Source organism: Aquarana catesbeiana, linkage group LG09 (genome assembly GCF_042186555.1).
Source record: "Aquarana catesbeiana isolate 2022-GZ linkage group LG09, ASM4218655v1, whole genome shotgun sequence".
Lineage (NCBI taxonomy): Eukaryota > Metazoa > Chordata > Amphibia > Anura > Ranidae > Aquarana > Aquarana catesbeiana.
Genome location: NC_133332.1, coordinates 60635736 through 60654169, shown reverse-complemented (window position 1 = coordinate 60654169; position 18434 = coordinate 60635736). Strand labels below are relative to the sequence as shown.

General features: G+C 42.3%; 1 protein-coding gene across 2 annotated transcripts in view; it reads left to right on the top strand.

The window, feature by feature from the left end:
• The window catches only part of LOC141107714 (cytochrome P450 2A13-like), a 50832-nt gene extending 38144 nt beyond the window's left edge, over nt 1-12688 (top strand). For both annotated transcript variants that reach the window (XM_073598634.1, XM_073598635.1), the window contains exons 6-9: nt 1924-2065; nt 7158-7345; nt 9764-9905; nt 12408-12688. In XM_073598634.1, the coding sequence (XP_073454735.1) occupies nt 1924-2065; nt 7158-7345; nt 9764-9905; nt 12408-12589 (654 nt within the window). In that variant the 3' untranslated portion in view covers nt 12590-12688. The remainder of the gene's footprint in view (nt 1-1923; nt 2066-7157; nt 7346-9763; nt 9906-12407) is intronic.
• Nucleotides 12689-18434: the final 5746 nt, after the last annotated feature.

The following is an 18434-nucleotide window of genomic DNA, read 5'->3' as shown; positions in this document are numbered from 1 at the left end:
GCATTGGACAGGTGATGAGCAGTGCCTGGTTTTCTCCACACATACCACATAGAATTAAGGCCAAAAAGTTCTATCTTGGTCTCATCAGACCAAAGAATCTCATTTCTCACCATCTTGGAGTCCTTCAGGTGTTTTTTTTAGCAAACTCCATGCAGGCTTTCATGTGTCTTGCACTGAGGAGAGGCTTCCGTCGGGCCACTCTGCCATAAAGCCCCGACTGGTGGAGGGCTGCAGTGATGGTTGACTTTCTACAACTTTCTCTGATCTCCTGACTGCATCTCTGAAGCTCAGCCACAGTCATCTTTGGGTTCTTCTTTACCTCTCTCACCAAGGCTCTTCTCCCCTAGCTCAGTTTGGCCGGATGGCCAGCTCTAGGAAGGGTTCTGGTCATCCCAAACGTCTTCCATTTTAGGTTTATGGAGGCCACTGTGCTCTTAGGAACCTTAAGTGCAGCATAATTTTTTTGTAACCTTGGCCAGATCTTTGTCTTGCCACAATTCTGTCTCTGAGCTCTTCAGGCAGTTCCTTTGACCTCATGATTCTCATTTGCTCTGATATGCAATGTGAGCTGTAAGGTCTTATATAGACAGGTGTGTGGCTTTCCTAATCAAGTCCAATCAGTATAATCAAACACAGTTGGGCTTAAATGAAGGTGTAGAACCAGTGTCACAGTAAAGGGTCTGAATACTTAGGACCATGTGATATTTCAGTTTTTCTTTTTTAATAAATCTGCAAAAATGTCAACAATTCTGTGTTTTTCTGTCAATATGGGGTGCTGTGTGTACATTAATGAGGAAAAAAAATGAACTTAAATGATTTTAGCAAATGGCTGCAATATAACAAAGAGTGAAAAATGTAAGGGGTCTGAATACTTTCCGTCCCCACTGTACATACAAGTGGCTTTGTGTTACATTCTATGTAGTTAAAAGGTACTCCTGGCAAGGACGCTGGCACCTGTCCAAACTCCTAGGAAGGGGCAAGAAGCTAGAGGGAGGAGTTTCTATCAACTCTGATGCTCCACCAATATGCAGAAGGAAAAAACAGTATGAGCTAAAATGGGAGACCTAAGATTAGTGGTGACTTCATTGGATTGTGGTAGACACAGGGCATTTTTTTATCTGGAACTTGGGGAAATTCACTTCCACCACCTTTGGGTCAGGCCTGCTGCTCCCTGCTCACCACTATTACTTCTAAACACAGAAGTCCAGCTTCTGTGTTCACAAGTGGCAGCTTGTCTCCCAATGGCTCCCACAGATATGATCTCCTGAGCCACTCCCACTAAGTGCAGGATGGGGAGAAGGAAGATGCAGGTGCCTGGTGTGCAGTGCAGATCCTGGCACCCCCACTGGATGATCTCCCTGCAAATGAGGAGGCAGAGCCACCTACAGTGTGCAGGGAGGTACTAGAGCCAGCTGGGTGCTTCAGCACAATACAGCAACACAAGTAAGACATGTGGAAGATGGTGGAGCTTTTAAGGAGGGAGGGCAGTGGAAGGGGAGTTGCATACAGAGGTAAGAGCTAAAGAGGGGTGAAAGTGAGATGTGGATGGGGGATGAAGAGGTAAGCAGCTGTGGAAAAAGGCTGAACTCTGCACCCTGTGTGTAATGCACCCCTGAACTTGCACTCTGTATGCAGTGCACCTCTGAATTCTGCACTATGTGCATAGCACCCCTAAACTCTTTAAGTAGCGCAGCTCTGAACTCTGCATTCTGTAACCCCCCCCCCCCCCAGGAACTCTGCACTCTGTACGTATTGCACTCCTAGTACAAGACCCTTCCACTGTTGGCGAAATTGTGTGCGTGTGTGTGTGTGGGGGGGTTGGGGGGTAATCTACTGTTTCTGCACCTATTTTCTGAAAAAAAAAGCCCTGGGTAGACATATGTCCAATTTAGATGCTACAATGACTCTGAAAATATTTTTCAGGAAAAGAACAACCCAAAAACAGAATTTCATCAGGATAATTTATTGGGAACGGTAATTGACCTGTTCTTTGCTGGGACGGAAACTACAACTGTAACACTGAGATATGCCTTCTTGATACTACTCAAATACCCTGAAATACAAGGTAAAGCTGTCTTTCCCTACCAGAATTATAAGGATGATTGTCACTTGTTGACCATTCAACTCACTCCTGGCTAATAGGGATGGATGAACGGTTCGAGCATAAGTTTGGGCCGAACTTTGGTTGTTCGGATGTTCTGCGAACACCGAACAATATGCGATGTTCGGAGAAAATTCGAAACACGCCGGAACACTGTTAAAGTCTATGGGACACTAACATTAAAAATCAAAAGTGTTCATTTTAAAGGCTTATATGCAAGTTATTGTCATAAAAAGTGTTTGGGGACCTGGGTCCTGCCCCAGAGGACATGTATCAATGAAATTTTTTTTTTTTTAAATGGCCGTTTTATTGGGAGCAGTGATTTTTTTAATGCTTAAAGTGAAACATTAAAAATGAAATATTCCTTTAAATATTGTGCCTGGGGGGGGGGGGGTTGTCTATAGTTTGCCTGTAAAGTGGCAGCAAAATTACATTTCTAAAGGAAAAATTGTCATGTAAAACTGATCGTGGCTGTAATGAATTGTCGGGTCTCGGCAATGTAGGTAAAACTCATTATAAAAAAGAGCATGGGATCCCCCCCAGTCCATTACCAGGCCTAGTATGAAGATTAAGGGAAACCCCGAACCAAAATTAAAAAAAAAAAATTGTGTGGGGTCCCCCTAAAATCCATACCAGGCCCTTCGGGTCTGATATGGAAATTAAGGGGAACCCTGCACCAAATTTAAAAAGAAAATGGCATAGGGGTCCCCCCAAAATCCATACCAGACCCTTATCCAAGCACGCAAGTTGATTCGGACAAGGACTTCATCCCCACAACCCTTGCCTGGTGGTTGTGGGGGTCTGCGGGTGGGTGACTTATCGGAATCTGGAAGCCCCCTTTAACAAGGGGACTCACAGATCCCAGCCTCCCCCCCTGTGTGAAATGGTAATGGGGTACAAATGTACCCCTACCATTTCACAAAAAAGTGTCATAATTTTAAAAACGACAAGACACAGCTTTTCACACAGGGAGGAGGCCGGGATCTGGGGGTCCCCTTGTTAAAGGGGGCTTCCAGATTCCGATAAGCCCCCGATAAGCCCCCCACCCACAGACCCCCACAACCACCAGGCAAGGGTTGTGGGGATGAGGCCCTTGTCCCCATCAACATGGGGACATGGTGCTTTGGGGGGCTACCCCAAAGCACCCTCCCCATGTTGAGGGCATGTGGCCTGGTACAGTTCAGGAGGGGGGTGCTCTCTTGTCCCCCCTCTTTTCCTGTGGCCTGCCAGGTATGGATTTTGGGGGGACCCCATGCCATTTTTTTTTTTAATTTGGCGCAGGGTTTCCCTTAATTTCTATATCAGACCAGAAGGACCCCCACGCAACTTTTTTTTAAAATTTTGGTTCGGGGTTCCCCTTAATATTCATAACAGACCCAAAGGGCCTGGTAATGGACTGGGGGATCCCATGCTCTTTTTTTCAATTAGTTTTATCTATATTGCTGAGACCCGACAATTCATTACAGCCGCGATCAGTTTTGAATGACAATTTTTCCTTTAGAAATGTCATTTTGCTGTGGTACTGTTCTAAACACGGGAAAAACGTGCATACCATAGACACCCCCCAGGCACGATATTTAAAGGAATAGTTCATTTTTATTGTTTCACTTTAAGCATTAAAAAAATCACTGCTCCCGAAAAAATGTCAGTTTAAAAAAAAAAATGTTTGCATTGATACATGTCCCCTGGGGCAGGAGCCAGGTCCTCAAACACTTTTTATGACAATAACTTGCATATAAGCCTTTAAAATGAGCCCTTTTGATTATTCATGTTTGTGTCCCATAGACTTTAACGGTATTTGTGTGTTCTGCCAAATTTTTTGCCTGTTCGCATGTTCTGCTGCGAACTGAACAGGAAGGTGTTCGGCTCATCCCTACTGGCTAAATTGAAAAAGTAAATTTTGAGATGCAAACAACGAGCACAACCAACCTGCTGAGTAAAAGACGGTTTTTGCAGGTTTTTTAATGCATATTTTCAGAATATATGGCTTTACAGGTTCATGCCGGCTTTTGTGGATGCAATCAGCCCAATCGATCCCGGAAGCTGGCGGTGGTTTGTGGAAAGCCTTTATGGGGGTTGACAATAGGGCAGCAAAGTGACTGTGTAGTGCAGACAGTAGAAAAGGAATGCCCCGTACACACGAGCGGATTTTCCGTCAGAAAAAACTTGGATGGTTTTTCCGACAGAATCCTACTCAAGCTTGGCTCGCATACACACGGTCACACAAAAGTTCTCTGACTTTTCGACCGTCAACAACGCAGTGATGTACAACACTACGACGAGCCGAGAAAATGAAGTTCAATGCTTCCGAGCATGCGTCGAATTGTTTCCAAGCATGCGTAGGAATTTTGCGCATCGGAATTGCTACAGGCGATCGGAATTTCTGATCAGAACTTTTTCCGACCGAAAAATTGAGAACCTGCTCTCAATCTTTTGCTGTCTGAAATTCCGCCAGCAAAAGTCAGATGGAGCATACACACGATCGCATTTTCCGACCAAAAGCTCTCATCGGACTTTTGCTGGCGGAATTTCCGATCGTGTGTACGGGGCAGAACACTCTAAAACGTGTTGTTTTTGGTAATCAGCAACACCACCCCATCTCCATGCCACACGCAGAGCTCTCTGGATTCCTTGCACAACATTCACACTGAATACACACTGAATACACAGCTCCGTTGGCGTTTTACTGCCTGCACACTGTTACAAAGTCAATTTACCCTATTAGATTGTAAGCTCTTCTGAGCAGGGCCCTCTTAATCCTCTTGTATTTTATTGAATTATAACTGTATTGTCTCCCTTTTATATTGTAAAGCGCTGCATAAACTGTTGGCGCTATATAAATCCTGTATAATAATAATAATAATTTGGCACTGTAATGTCAACCCACCTAAAGGCTTTCCACATACCACTGCCGGTTTCCTGGGTTGATTTGGGTCAATTCCATCCACAAAAGCTGACACAGACCTGTAAGTCCTTGATCTCCGAAAATATGCATTGAATTAAACTTAACTCCTCCACTGCCAGTTCTTTTGCTGTCAATTGCCATTCTTCAATCACTTGAATTACTTGAATAGTTCCATTGCTGTTGATTTTATTTGGGAGATCTGTGTTGTCCATCAATGTCCTCTCTGAAAAAAGAGGGTAACCCTTTGATTACCAAACCATTTTACTGCCTATTACTATCCTAACCTGAGAAACTGTGCTTAGCACTGGAACTGTCTTTTATTGCTCTGTTTGCTGATTAATTCACACAGGGGTTCCTAACCAGTGTATATTCTTAAAACTGCTACAGTATTTTAATCACCACCCCTAAAAAGCTTCATAAAGCACCAGATGCACCAGTGTGCTAATTTTAGCAAGTGTTTTAACAGGTTTTTGTGTGTTGTAATGGGGGAATGAAAAGTTTGCTTGGAGCAGGTCAAATGCAAATCAGAAGGAGGTTAATTGCAGGTCAGTTGCACCTGTCAATACCCTCTGATGCCATCAACACAAGCCCAACACAGATCTTAATTCAGTTTTTCATCTAGATATTGCTGGACTACGTCAGCCCACATTACTCTCTGTAATCTGGTGATCCTGAAACTCACACTGCTCAATGCAACACGAAACAGAAACGTTTCTCAAAGCCACCAATCAATTTCAAACCTGTTCTGGAAGTTGAAATGCGATTTGCAATGCTGTACCTACAGCCATAGCAGCCCATGTGGCAGTTATGGGACTCAAGGGTGGTAAGGAGGTTGTCTGATGTCTCATTTCAAAATTCCAGACATTGCTAAGTGTCAATATATGTATGTGAATCAATCTGCGCTCAACACTCACGAAATACCTAAAATAAAAAGGTGAAAAATAGTGCGGATATGACCAAACACTAATATACATACATGAATGCTGCTATCGCCTGAAAAATTAAATATTTAATTTCAACATAGATTATAAACAGAAAAGAGATGCGCAAATAATATATTCACAACGTGAAAAATTGGTATACCATAAGCATATATGTGCACTCAATAAATCAGCGCAATAAGTGAATAAAAAAAAATCACTAAAAAATGATTATAAGAATAAATAAATATTCCAAATACATTCTAAAAAGATGCGAAAGAAAGGCGTTCATAAAAAAAAACAAATTGCTAAGTGTGACTTATAGAAATCGCTGAGGGAGGGTCCCATTAAAGTTTTGCTATGGACCCCTGTGAAATCTACAGTAGTTATGTCCTCAATGGCTGGTGGTGCAAGTAGCAGAAAGAGGAAGCTTTCACAGCACAGGCTTTTAGAAGGATGTTTCAAATTGCACCTCTATGGAACTGTGTGTGCAGCAAAGAATTACTTAGATGCCAGATTAGGGTACACTGAGGGAACTTTATGGTATAACAGGTCTAGGAAACAGGTATGGGACCACTCTTATATTTTCACTAGCTGGTGGAGCACTGGAGAAGATACAGCAAGCACTTACAGCACTGGGATTTGGGTTTTAAACACCAGTAGAATATTGGATGTAGAATATAACAGGTGAAGGCTATACTTAATGGTGGAATTCACACCCATAAAAGAGACACGGCGAGTGGAATAGTTCACCGATTAAACATTTTTAATACTCTATTACCCAATAGTGTTGTTTGGACTTTTCAGCTTTACTTTATTTAAATAGTTCATTTCTTCTCACTTTTTGGATGTGTATATAGTATTTTTCATTGCACACACTGGTATATCACAGCAGCGCAGCACTTTTTATTTATATAAATGTTTTTGCTTAGCCTTATGTAGTGGAAAAAGCATGACCTCCATTGATCCTGTTTAATCCAAATGTGAAATCTGGCACAATTTGCTCAGCATGGGAAAAACAATCTACAATTTAGAAACACTCTACAACTTTATTGTATGATATCACCCTACTAATTCATGTTAGTAAGCTTTGCTACATTTTTCAGCATCTGACAAAACACACACAAATTATTTCCAACGTGTAAATATTACTAATCGCACTAAAATAAATAATTACAGATTTGGCAGCATCTAATATTTTTTCATGCTATTTTCTTTCTGTGTGCTTCAGAGAGGATCCATAAAGAGATTGACAATGTAATAGGCAGAGATCGCTGTCCATCAATGGAGGACAAGAGTAGGATGCCATATACAGAAGCTGCCATTCACGAGATCCAGAGATTTGCTGATATTGTACCAGCAGGAGTACTCCATGCAGCCAGCAGGGACACCATGTTTAGAGGATATCACATTCCGAAGGTGCTCTTCTCAGAGTTTCAAGATGATCTGAGATGTCTCTGTGTTCTATCTATCTATCTATCTATCTATCTATCTATCTATCTATCTATCTATCTATCTATCTATCTATCTATCTATCTATCTATCTATCTGTGATTTAATCAGGCCTACGTCTTGAAGTAGATGGACAGGTATCTTCTTTAGAATGGCAGGTCAGGATGTAGAATATCTTCTTACCCTGTGAGTGAAGGATCAGTTATGCTTACAGCAAAACCTTTTAAAAAGTTGGAAAACCTTCCTATGCAATACTAGGTGATTCTATGTACCAGAAGCACCTATTATCATGTAATCACTGTTACGAAATTAACCAATAATTGCAAGCTATATTTTGAATTATGCATCTTCACTTGTAAATATTGAGCGATCTATAGACACCCTAGGGCTGCCCATAGTCATAAAAGGAAGCTGTATGTACAAGCAGGATTCATCTGCCCTCAGGGGCAAAAAAATCATAAAGAGTGATACACAGGCACTATAGACTTGTAAAGCTGCCAGACTCTGCTTACGTTGCATATCTTTCATGTCAAGAGAGCAGGGTTCAGCCAGATTGACAGCATCTGTTCAGAGAGCAGAATGCAGTCTGGCCATCTTGTGCCCAAGTGGGATGATGGCCAAAGGAGATGTGATCCTACGCTTTTCTCATCAGGAACTTTTGCTTACTGCTAGTGCCGTCCCAAACAGGTAGGGCACCTGTCCCTACACTACCAACTCTCAAAATAGGCTCTACCTGACCCAAGAGGGCTGCCAGAGTCATATGGGGTAGCAGCATCATACCAGATTGCTTCCCCAGAAACCCAGGAAATCACAGAGGAACTGTGTTCCTCTTGACTTCCTCTCCAGCTACAAGGCCGCTGTGGATGAGCACCACCTACAGTGGAAAAAGTAGACTGCACCTGCCTACACCTCAAATTCATTAACTCAGTAAGCTACAAAAGCTGACTTCTGGCACAGGAAGACTCCTCACCCTTTGTGTGGCATTACTACTATATATGGAAATAGCATGATTTGGTATGAAGCTAGAGCCTCAGTAAGAGTATACAAGGGTTAGAATTTCTATCAAGATTTTTTATTGTTGTCTGTGTCTCCGCTTGGAAGATTTTATACTGGTGAGCACTATAACTAGGACTAGGTCTAAATTGAGGGAAAAAAATCTAAAGTTGTCAGCTGTCACTGGGTTAGGAAAACAGAGAAAAGCTTCCAATAGGAACACTTGTTCTTGAGACACATGTCTAAGAGAGGATTACCCTTTATTTGGATAGAGATCTTGACTTACTTCTTGTTTTGTCTCAAGGCAGGATTTAATAGGGAGGTTTTCTCAATGGAAGACAGAACCCAGACAGAAAAAAAAACCTTTCAATGCACACATTGGGGATATGGAATAACCATGTAACATGGTGTTAGGATGCTACTGTTATACATCTGGGAGGATGTCAGTCGCAGTTCCTGCAGGCACAGTTGGATGTCCCTGTTCTCCTTAGTTTTGCCCTTGTGGAATTTTGTAAGTCCCCTTGTATGTTGGAGTCCTGCCCATGGATTGCTAAGGATCCTCAGGGGCAAGTCAGGGTAGTAGTGAGTGGAGACCAAAGGGAGTGCAACTACTATTTCCACCAAAGCTATAGACTAGACTAGAGCCTGTGATCAAATTGTGGGTGATGTAGCCCTCCCATTGGTGCTAAGGACCAAGCCCTTGTAAAAGATGTACCAACTTGAGAAATGCTGTACTGTTATGGGAACTGTTGTGCCCTGCACTGTTGAGACATTATGTAATATGCTTTACTGTAAGAAAGCCTCTCTGATGATGTACCTGTTGAAGAAACCTTAAAGTTATTGTTCTTCTCTGCAAATTAATATACTGCACTGATATCCCATTGGTGTAGCCCATTGGTAGCCCATTGGTGAAGCCAATACTTTGGGGAAAGTAACATTTATAAGCCGATTTTGGTCAGCAGTGAGTGGTGGTTTAATAATGAAGGGTCCATCCAAGGCAGTGGCCAGGAAAGCTCTATTAGGCTATTAGGCACAGGGGCCCACCATCTGGTGCTGGATAGGATTCTCCAAGGGGCTAAACCTGGAACCACAAAATAGACAAGGCCTCAAGAAACAAAATGTATTTGCGACTCCTGATCAGGCCTAGTACTGATGTAGCATGAAATCTGAGTGTGTGAAGAGCTGGCAGGGCATAGTTGGAGTCTTGGCTCACTGCCCCTGAAAAGCTGCTCCATAGGCTGAAGTCTTCATTCCTGCTAGGCTCTATAATACTTCCCTCATTTCAATATATTACGATCCAAGTACGTTAGTATTTTTTTTTTTGTAGTTTGTTAACAATACCTTCTCTTTTTAATCTGTTTCTCGTTAACTAAGTGATTCTCTTTTCTCTAGGGAACTTTGGTGTTTCCAATCCTAACTTCAGTCCTAAAGGACCCCAAACAGTTCAAAAACCCTGACACATTTGACCCTGGACATTTCCTTAATGAGAATGGCACCTTTAAGAAGAGTGATGCCTTTATGCCATTTTCAGCAGGTACCAACAAGTATAGCTAATCATTTTTAGATATACAGTGAGTTCTTAATTTAAACCATGGTTGTGTGTTCCATCCAGAATACTGCCCCAGTTCACAAAACAAAAACACCAAGATAAGAATCTTTATTTTCAAAAAGTGACAGTTATTTTTAGCTTCGACCCAATGGGATCTAATTATTACTTGGTTAAAGTAAAGATCCTCATCCTTGAAACTTTGTGATTTGAATTGCATGTGTATTTATTTCTATTCTTACATAAATGAGAGAATTGTGTCTGTAGAAAATACATATGTATTTTTCTTTAACCACTTCAGCCCTGGAAGATTTGGTTGCTCAATGACCAGGCCATTTTTTGCGATACGGCACTGCGTCGCTTTAACTGACAATTGCACGGTCGTGCAACGTTGTACCCAAACAAAATTGATGTCCTTTTTTTCCCACAAATAGAGCTTTCTTTTGGTGGTATTTGATCATCTCTGCGGTTTTTATTCTTTGCTCTATAAACAAAAAAGAGTGACAATTTTGAAAAAAACACAATATTTTGTACTTTTTGCTGTAATAAATAGCCCCAATTTTTTTTTTTAAAAAAGCAAATTTTTTCCTCAGTTTAGGCCGATATGTATTCTTCTACATATTTTTGGAAATAAAAATTGCAATAAGCGTATATTGATTGGTTTGCGTCTACAAAATAGGGGAAAGATTTATGGCATTTTTATTATTATTATTTTTTTACTAGTAATGCCGGTGATAAGCGATTTTTATTGGGACTGCAACATTATGGCGGACAGATCAGACACTTCTGACACATTTTTGGGACCATTGGCATTTATACAGCGATCAGTGCTATAAAAATGCCCTGATTACTGTGTAAATGTCACTGGCAGGGAAGGGGTTAACAGTACGGGGCGATCAAGGGATTAACTGTGTTACCTAGGGAGTGATTCGAACTGGGGGGGTGGGACTGCCTGGGTGAGGAGAGCCATCGTTGTTCATACTTAGTATCGGTTGTTCATACTTAGTATGAACAACCGATCGCTCTCTTCACCCCTGACAGCACGGAGATCTGTCTGTTTACATTGACAGATCTCCGTTCTGTCTCTGTGTGGAGCATTCACGGGTGCCCGGCGGTCATCGCGACCACCGGGCATGTGCATTGACTCTATCGTCGCTCCCCCTAGTGGTCAAAAGGTGAGCCAACGTACAGCTACAACCAGGGGAGACAACCTGCCACAGTATAACTGTGGCGGCTGGTTGGAAAGGGGTTAAAGTGAAAATTCAACTGAAAATTTACCTACCTACTTGAAACCTTTAAAATAATTGTTTTACTTGCCAAAATATTTACTATTGTCTACAGTCCCTCTTGGGATTTGTGCACCCTTGCCATGCTATTTACTGTAGCTATAAATTAATGTCACTATTCTGGACCTACAACTCAGCATCTCTTATGTCACTTTGCTACTCCCGCTCATTTGACTTTGAAAAATTGACACTACTCTGTTGAGGTTCTGAGTGTGCTTTTAACTTTCTATATGTTTGCCTGAACACCTTTCCTAGTAGCCTTCTATAAAATATGTTAGAATAATTAGCTTACATTGTTGGCATTCCTACTCTCTGCATCCAAGGGGAAATACACAGTTGAAATACATAGATTAAAGTTCCATATTATTCTCCTTACACTTCTTAAATCCATGCACTTATGGTCACCAATAGTGCTCTCATACCAGTATTAACCAGTACCAATACACTTAAGTTGAAACAAAGCTTTTTTTTAAATAAATATGCCTTTCCTCTACTCCAGAGACCCTCAATAGAGCTAAATCCTGGAACAAGGAGAGGTGATTGTAATGGAATGTAAACAGCACCTTCCCGTGTTCTTCCAATCCTCTAACTTTACAATTTAAAGTCTTTGCACTCCATGTCCCATCAAACAGTATGATGCTCAGGGTTTTATCAGTTACAGTCCTATTTATGTCAACAGTTAATGGGTAAGGCTTAGACAGAGGCAAGCTTTAGAAAACGGGTCCTGGAAGTACCTTTAAATTTGGCAAACCGTAAAATTAGCCATGAAGGTGATTGCTATTTACACACTCTACATATATAAAATATACTGACCTTGCCATAAAAAAGTTACCCTTTGAATGATGCCTAATCCAGCATTGGAATAATAATTGATCAAAATGTGCTTGTGCTTAGAGCACAAAGGGAAGGGGGCACCATAGGGTTTTTTCCGCTAGCTATCATACCCATAAAGGACAAGTGTACTTTAAAACAAAGCATTGTAGCCCTATAAACTTTTATGCAGCTTGTCTACCTTTGTCTTCAGACTGAAGGTTTATAAGATTTATAGAGCAATCTACAATTCTGAATATCTTATAAGTTAAGAAATAGAGGGTTACAGGATGGGCACCATTGCTGGATTGTGCAGAAGGCATCAGTTGCCCTTTAATTGGTCCTAGTCTAAGCTTTTAGTAGTAGTTTTTGATATTTTTTTCTTCTTTCACAGGAAAACGCACGTGTATGGGCGAGGGTCTGGCTCGCATGGAACTCTTCCTCTTTTTTACAACCATTCTGCAAAGATTTACTCTGAAACCCACCGTTGACAGAAAGAACATAGACATTTATCCAGAGCCCAACACCAATTCTTCAAGACCTCGTGAATTTGAGATGTTAGTTGTGCCTCGCTGAGGAACCATTGTATATTATGGTGTTATTGGATATCTTTTTGCTGTTTTAGGTGCACCTATCATTTCACAATTTGTAAATAAAAATATTACATCTTGTGGACTTCTATTGTTCTCTCTATAAATTTCTATAAACAAAAAGTACCTGAGTGCTAGCACCTGCTGGGTTCCTGAATTTATTTCAAACCAGGGACATCATTTGACTAGAATGTGTCTGTTCACCACATGATTGTGTAAGATTACTCTCAGAAAACATTGTTGTAGGCTCAGCTAGGCCTGGGAATAGAATGTTAATAGTTCAGTATTTTCCACTTGCCGACTGCCCCATAGCAGATTTACTGCTACAGAGCGGCCGTTCTGTGCAGATTCACGTATATACAGTATATGTGATTCTGCACTTCCTGGTAGGGGGCTCACTGCCAGCGCTCTGCTTCTGCTCTGATTAGTCACAGTAGAAGCCGATCAGCGGGTGCCAGCCAACGGATGTAAGCCGGAACCCGCTGATTATCAAGGAGAGGCACAGAACCGAGCTCTGCCTATGTAAACAAGGCAGAGCTCTGTTCTGACAGTGGGGGATAAAATCCAACACATTCTTTAGTCAAAACAGTACACATAGTACACAAAAACACTGGTTAGGCATGTATTAAACCCTTTGATTGCCCTAAATGTTTAACCTCTCCCCAGCCAGTGTCATTGGTACAGTGACAGTTCATATTTTTAGCAATGATCACTGTATTAGTGCCACTGGTTCCACAAAGTGTCAAAAGTGTCAGTTAGTATCAGACTGTCTGCCTGAATTTCACAGTCCCACTATAAGTTGCTGATTGCCACCATTACTAGTATACAAAATAAATAAATAAATTAAAATGTAAGTATATATCCCATAGTTTGTAGGAGCTATAACTTTTGTGCAAGCCAATCAATATATGCTTATTTGGATTTTTTTTTACCAAAATGTTGTAACATGTGACCCTTGCTTGGTGTTCAACAAGGAGGAAAGTATGGAGGATATGACAATCAACTACCCACCTACCCTTGCAACAAGCATTCATGACGTGTGACCTACATTTTTTTACTGAAGTGGAAACTGTTAAAAAAAACCTAGGGCAAAAGTAAAAATGCTGTAACTTTACAGTCACCAAGACATGCCATAACTGACTCCAAGTGCAAGAATTCTGAGATGCCAAAATGTCATACCTAAATCAATCTCTGTATTTTGTGCACTGTCACACAGAACTTTGATTCAACTTAGGGCTTTCCTGATTAATATTATCTAGGTTTAGTCAATTACAGTACCTCTTGAGAAGACTTTGAGTGAAGTACAACAAAAGTGCTCCAGATACACAATAGTTTTGACAGAGACAAATTTATACACCATCTCTTAATGCTGGTCTCCTCCCGAATGACAACATGGCTCTCGATATGAATAATAATAATAAATAATAATACATTTTATTTATAGTGCCCTTTTCATCAAAAGATCTCAAAGTGCTACAGGTTAAAAGAGAAATGAGCAATTTATACAATGAAAACAAACATCTAAAAGGGACAAAAAGCTTTGCTAAAAAGAAATGTCTTAAGACCTTTTTTAAAACAGTCAGTGGATTGAGGAGCCCTCAAAGTGTCAGGTACGGCATTCCACAGGCGCGGGGCAACTGCACAAAAGGCCCGGTCTCCCATTGTCCTAAGTCTAGTTCTGAGTATATGAAGAAGGTTTGAATGAGTGGAGCAAAGGGGACGTGTTGTGTTTTGTGACTTAAGAAGTTCTTTGAGGTGGTGGTGGGGGGGGGGGGGGGGGGGGGGCGGGGCATGTCCATGGATGCATTGGTGCGTGAGGAGGGAAATCTTATACTCAATCCTGGTGGAGACAGGAAGCCAGTGGAGTGAGTGGAGAATGGGGGTAATGTGCTCATGTTTCCGCACTCTCATCAGGATCCTTGCTGCAGAGTTTTGGATGTACTGAAGCCTCTGCAGACTCTTTCTAGGAATCCCAATGAGCAGTGCGTTACAGTAGTCCAGTCTAGAGGAGACAAAGGCATGAACCAGTTTTTCAGCATCTGAAAAGGAAAGAATAGGACGGAGTTTAGAGATGTTACGGAGATGGTAGAAAGAGGTCTTCAGACTCGTTCCCCTTCTGGACATACGTGCAACTTAGACACTTCTTTACCAGACCTAAACCCCAACCTGATTGGTCCAGACACACCACCACCTTCGAATCCTTATGCTTAACCTCCCTGGCGGTATGATTATTTCGGATTTTAGGTGCTGAAAGCGGTACCATTATTTTGCATGGAAATTTGACGTTTTATATTGTAGGTCTGTAAATCTTAACAATAACACAATTAAATCTGTCCAAACCAGAGTCTAGTAGATATCCCGGGTATGATAAAGTTTGAAACACAAAAACATAAATTATAATATAATAAATAAAAATAAATAATTAAAAAAAAAAAAAAAAAATAGTAATAAAATAAATTTCCCCACAATTCACTATCGCTCAATTCTGCAAGTGTTCTAATTTATTATCGCTGTTTTCTAGCTGGTCTAAAGCCACTTTTGACGTAAAGGGACACTTTTTGGTTGCTATGGACAATCTCCAGTTTCCAGGCAGAAAGAACAGTGTATATCATGTAAAATTGCATGCAGGGCATGGGACAAAGCACTGGGGACAAAAGGGATGTGAAATCATTTCATACAGTACTGTAATCTGTAAGATTACAGTACTGTATGTGTTATGCTTTTGACATTTTTTTGAATTTGCCGCCAGGCTCCGCCCCCGTGCGTCGCGCCGCTCGCAGGGAACGGAGCCTGGCACAGAGAGGCTTCGGAGGAGGAAGGAGCCCTCGGACACTGCGGGGGACATCGCAGGATCCCGGGGACAAGGTAAGTAACGCCGCCCCAGGATCCTGCAATGCTATCCCGAGTGTGGCTCGGGGTTACCGCTAATGGTACTGAATTTTAACCCCGAGCCACACTCGGGAAAACCGCCAGGGAGGTTAAAAAGAGGAACCCCAGAGTCACCTGATTTCTTATGCCTACACCTTGCTGTTCTCAGACCAAAATCCCAAACTACACTGGGCCAAACAGAAATGGGAACTTTCAATTGATCTTACAGAGTAATAGGGCGTACACACGGTCGGACTTTGTTCGGACATTCCGACAACAAAATCCTAGGATTTTTTCCAACGGATGTTGGCTCAAACTTGTCTTGCATACACACGGTCACACAAAGTTGTCGGAAAATCCGATCGTTCTGAATGTGGTGACGTAAAACACGTACGTCGGGACTATAAACGGGGCAGTGGCCAATAGCTTTCATCTCTTTATTTATTCTGAGCATGCGTGGCACTTTGTCCGTCGGATTTGTGTACACACGATCGGAATTTCCGACAACGGATTTTGTTGTCGGAAAATTTTATCTCCTGCTCTCCAACTTTGTGTGTCGGAAAATCCGATGGAAAATGTCTGATGGAGCCCACACACGGTCGGAATTTCCGACAACACGCTCCGATCGGACATTTTCCATCGGAAAATCCGACCGTGTGTACGGGGCATTAGAGTGGGAAAACATATACAAACACATCCATAAGGGAACGGTAAACATACAGACACAGGAAAATGCCTTCAAAGTACTCTCCAGGTGGTACAGAACTCCCCTTAAACTACACCACATCCACCCTTCATTATCTCAACAATGCTGGTGGTGCAGAACGGAGACTCGCTCGCTCTTACATATCTGGTGGACATGCCCGAAACTCCAACCCCTCTGGAAGGAAGTTCACAAGCTTATTAACCAAATCACCACGTACAAAATTGACTACACTCCTGCACAATTCCTACTCCACCACACGACGACCCCAACGCATGCCTACTTTCGTTCCCTAGCTATGCACATGGTTAACGCAGCTAAGATGTGCATCCCTTTTAAATGGCGCTCCTCTTACCCACCATCTATAACAGACTGGTTTAAACATATACAGAAAACAGCGGAAATGGAAGAGCTAAGACATCAAGCAAAGGACACACCCGCCAAGTTCACTAAAACATGGTCATGCTGGCTATACTTCACCACCACAGACGATTACAAAAAGGTCCTGACCTGAAGGATTTGCAAGAGCTGTGGCAGGGATAAAAAAGAAAATCATGCCCCTACCCCCGTCATACTACCCCCCCCCTTTTTTTTTTTTGCGTGATGCCACTCTACAGCAGAACAAGGGATGACCCCTTATATAATCCCCTTGATGACTTCATTTTTGGAACTATTTAATTGAAGAAAGTTGTGCTCCATCCATACCTTTATCTCCTCCGGACAGGTGGTGAGTACTGATAGGGATGACTGTGAAGGTGGAGTTTCAGCTGTTGCATTTACATATAGCTGTGCATCATCGGAATAACAGTGGAATGAAATTTTGTGGCGGCTAATAATTTGGCCAAGGGGGGTGAGGTAGACAATGAAGAGAATGGGGCCAAGAACTGACCCCTGGGGGACACCACAAGTAACTGTATGTGGATTTGATTTGAAATGACCCAGGGAGATATACTCTGTCCGGTTTGTGAGGTATGATTTAAACCAACTGAGGGCTGTGTCACTAAGTCCAATGGTGAGGTGGAGCTGGTTTAAAAGAATGCCATGGTCAATAGTATCGAATGAAACAGAAAGGTCCAGGAGGATAAGGAGGGAGGGAGAGCCAACATCGGATGATATGAGGAGGTCGTTTGTAACTCTGACAAGGGCCGTCTCTGTGCTTTGAGCAAAGCGGAAACCTGACTGAAATTTTTCAAAGAGGTTATTATGTTTGAGTTGGTCCTAAAGGTAAGTGGCAACTACTTTCTCAAGTACTTTTGATATGAAGGGGAGATTGGAGATGGGCCTATAGTTGGATAGGACTTCCGGATCAAGAGTGGGCTTTTTGAGCAATGGTCTAATAATGGCAGTTTTTAAAACAGGAGGAACGTGACCAGTTTGGAGGGAATGATTTATAGCAGCGGTGATCAGGGGACTTAGGACAGTAATATGAATTTTTACCAAGGAAGTTGGAAGAGGGTCCAGGGAACAGGTGGAGGGTTTCATCTTCCTGATGATGTTCTGCACCTCTTCCGATGACACCTCAGGAAAGCAGTTTAGGGGTTGGGAGACGATATATGTTGGGGGAACAATTTGGGTGGGAGGACCAAAAAGGGCAGAGCGAATATGTGCAATTTTTGATGTGAAAAAATCCATGAATTTATTTCACTGCTCTTCTGTAAGGGCAATAAGTGGAGGGGATTTTGGTTTAATCGGTTCCCAACCGGCGCACGGCGATGTACGTTGGCAGAATGGCACGGCTGGGCAAATAGGCATACCTGTACGTCCATTTGAATTCCCCGCCATGCCATTACATGCACGCCGCCGGCGGCACGCGCGCGCTGGCCGGGAGCTCCGTGAGTCGGGTCGCAGGTCCCACGGACTCGATCGCCGCGGGGATACCCACGATCGCCTCACGGAGAGGACAAACGGGGAGATGCTGATGTAAACAGCATCTCCCGGTTCTGCCTAGTGACAGGTGTCACTGATCACTGCTCCCTGTCATCGGGAGCAGTGATCAGTCTAGTGACACACACAGCCCAACCCCCCTACAGTTAGAAAACACTCCCCTAGGACATACTTAACCCCTCCCCGCCCCCTAGTGGTTAACCCCTTTACTGCCAGTGTCATTTACACAGTAATCAGTGCATTTTTAATCGCACTGATCGCTGTATAAATGACAATGGTCCCAAAAATGTGTCAAAAATGTCCGACATGTCCGCCATAACGTCGCAGTCACAATAAAAATCGCTGATCGCCGCCATTACTAGTAAAAAAAAAAAAA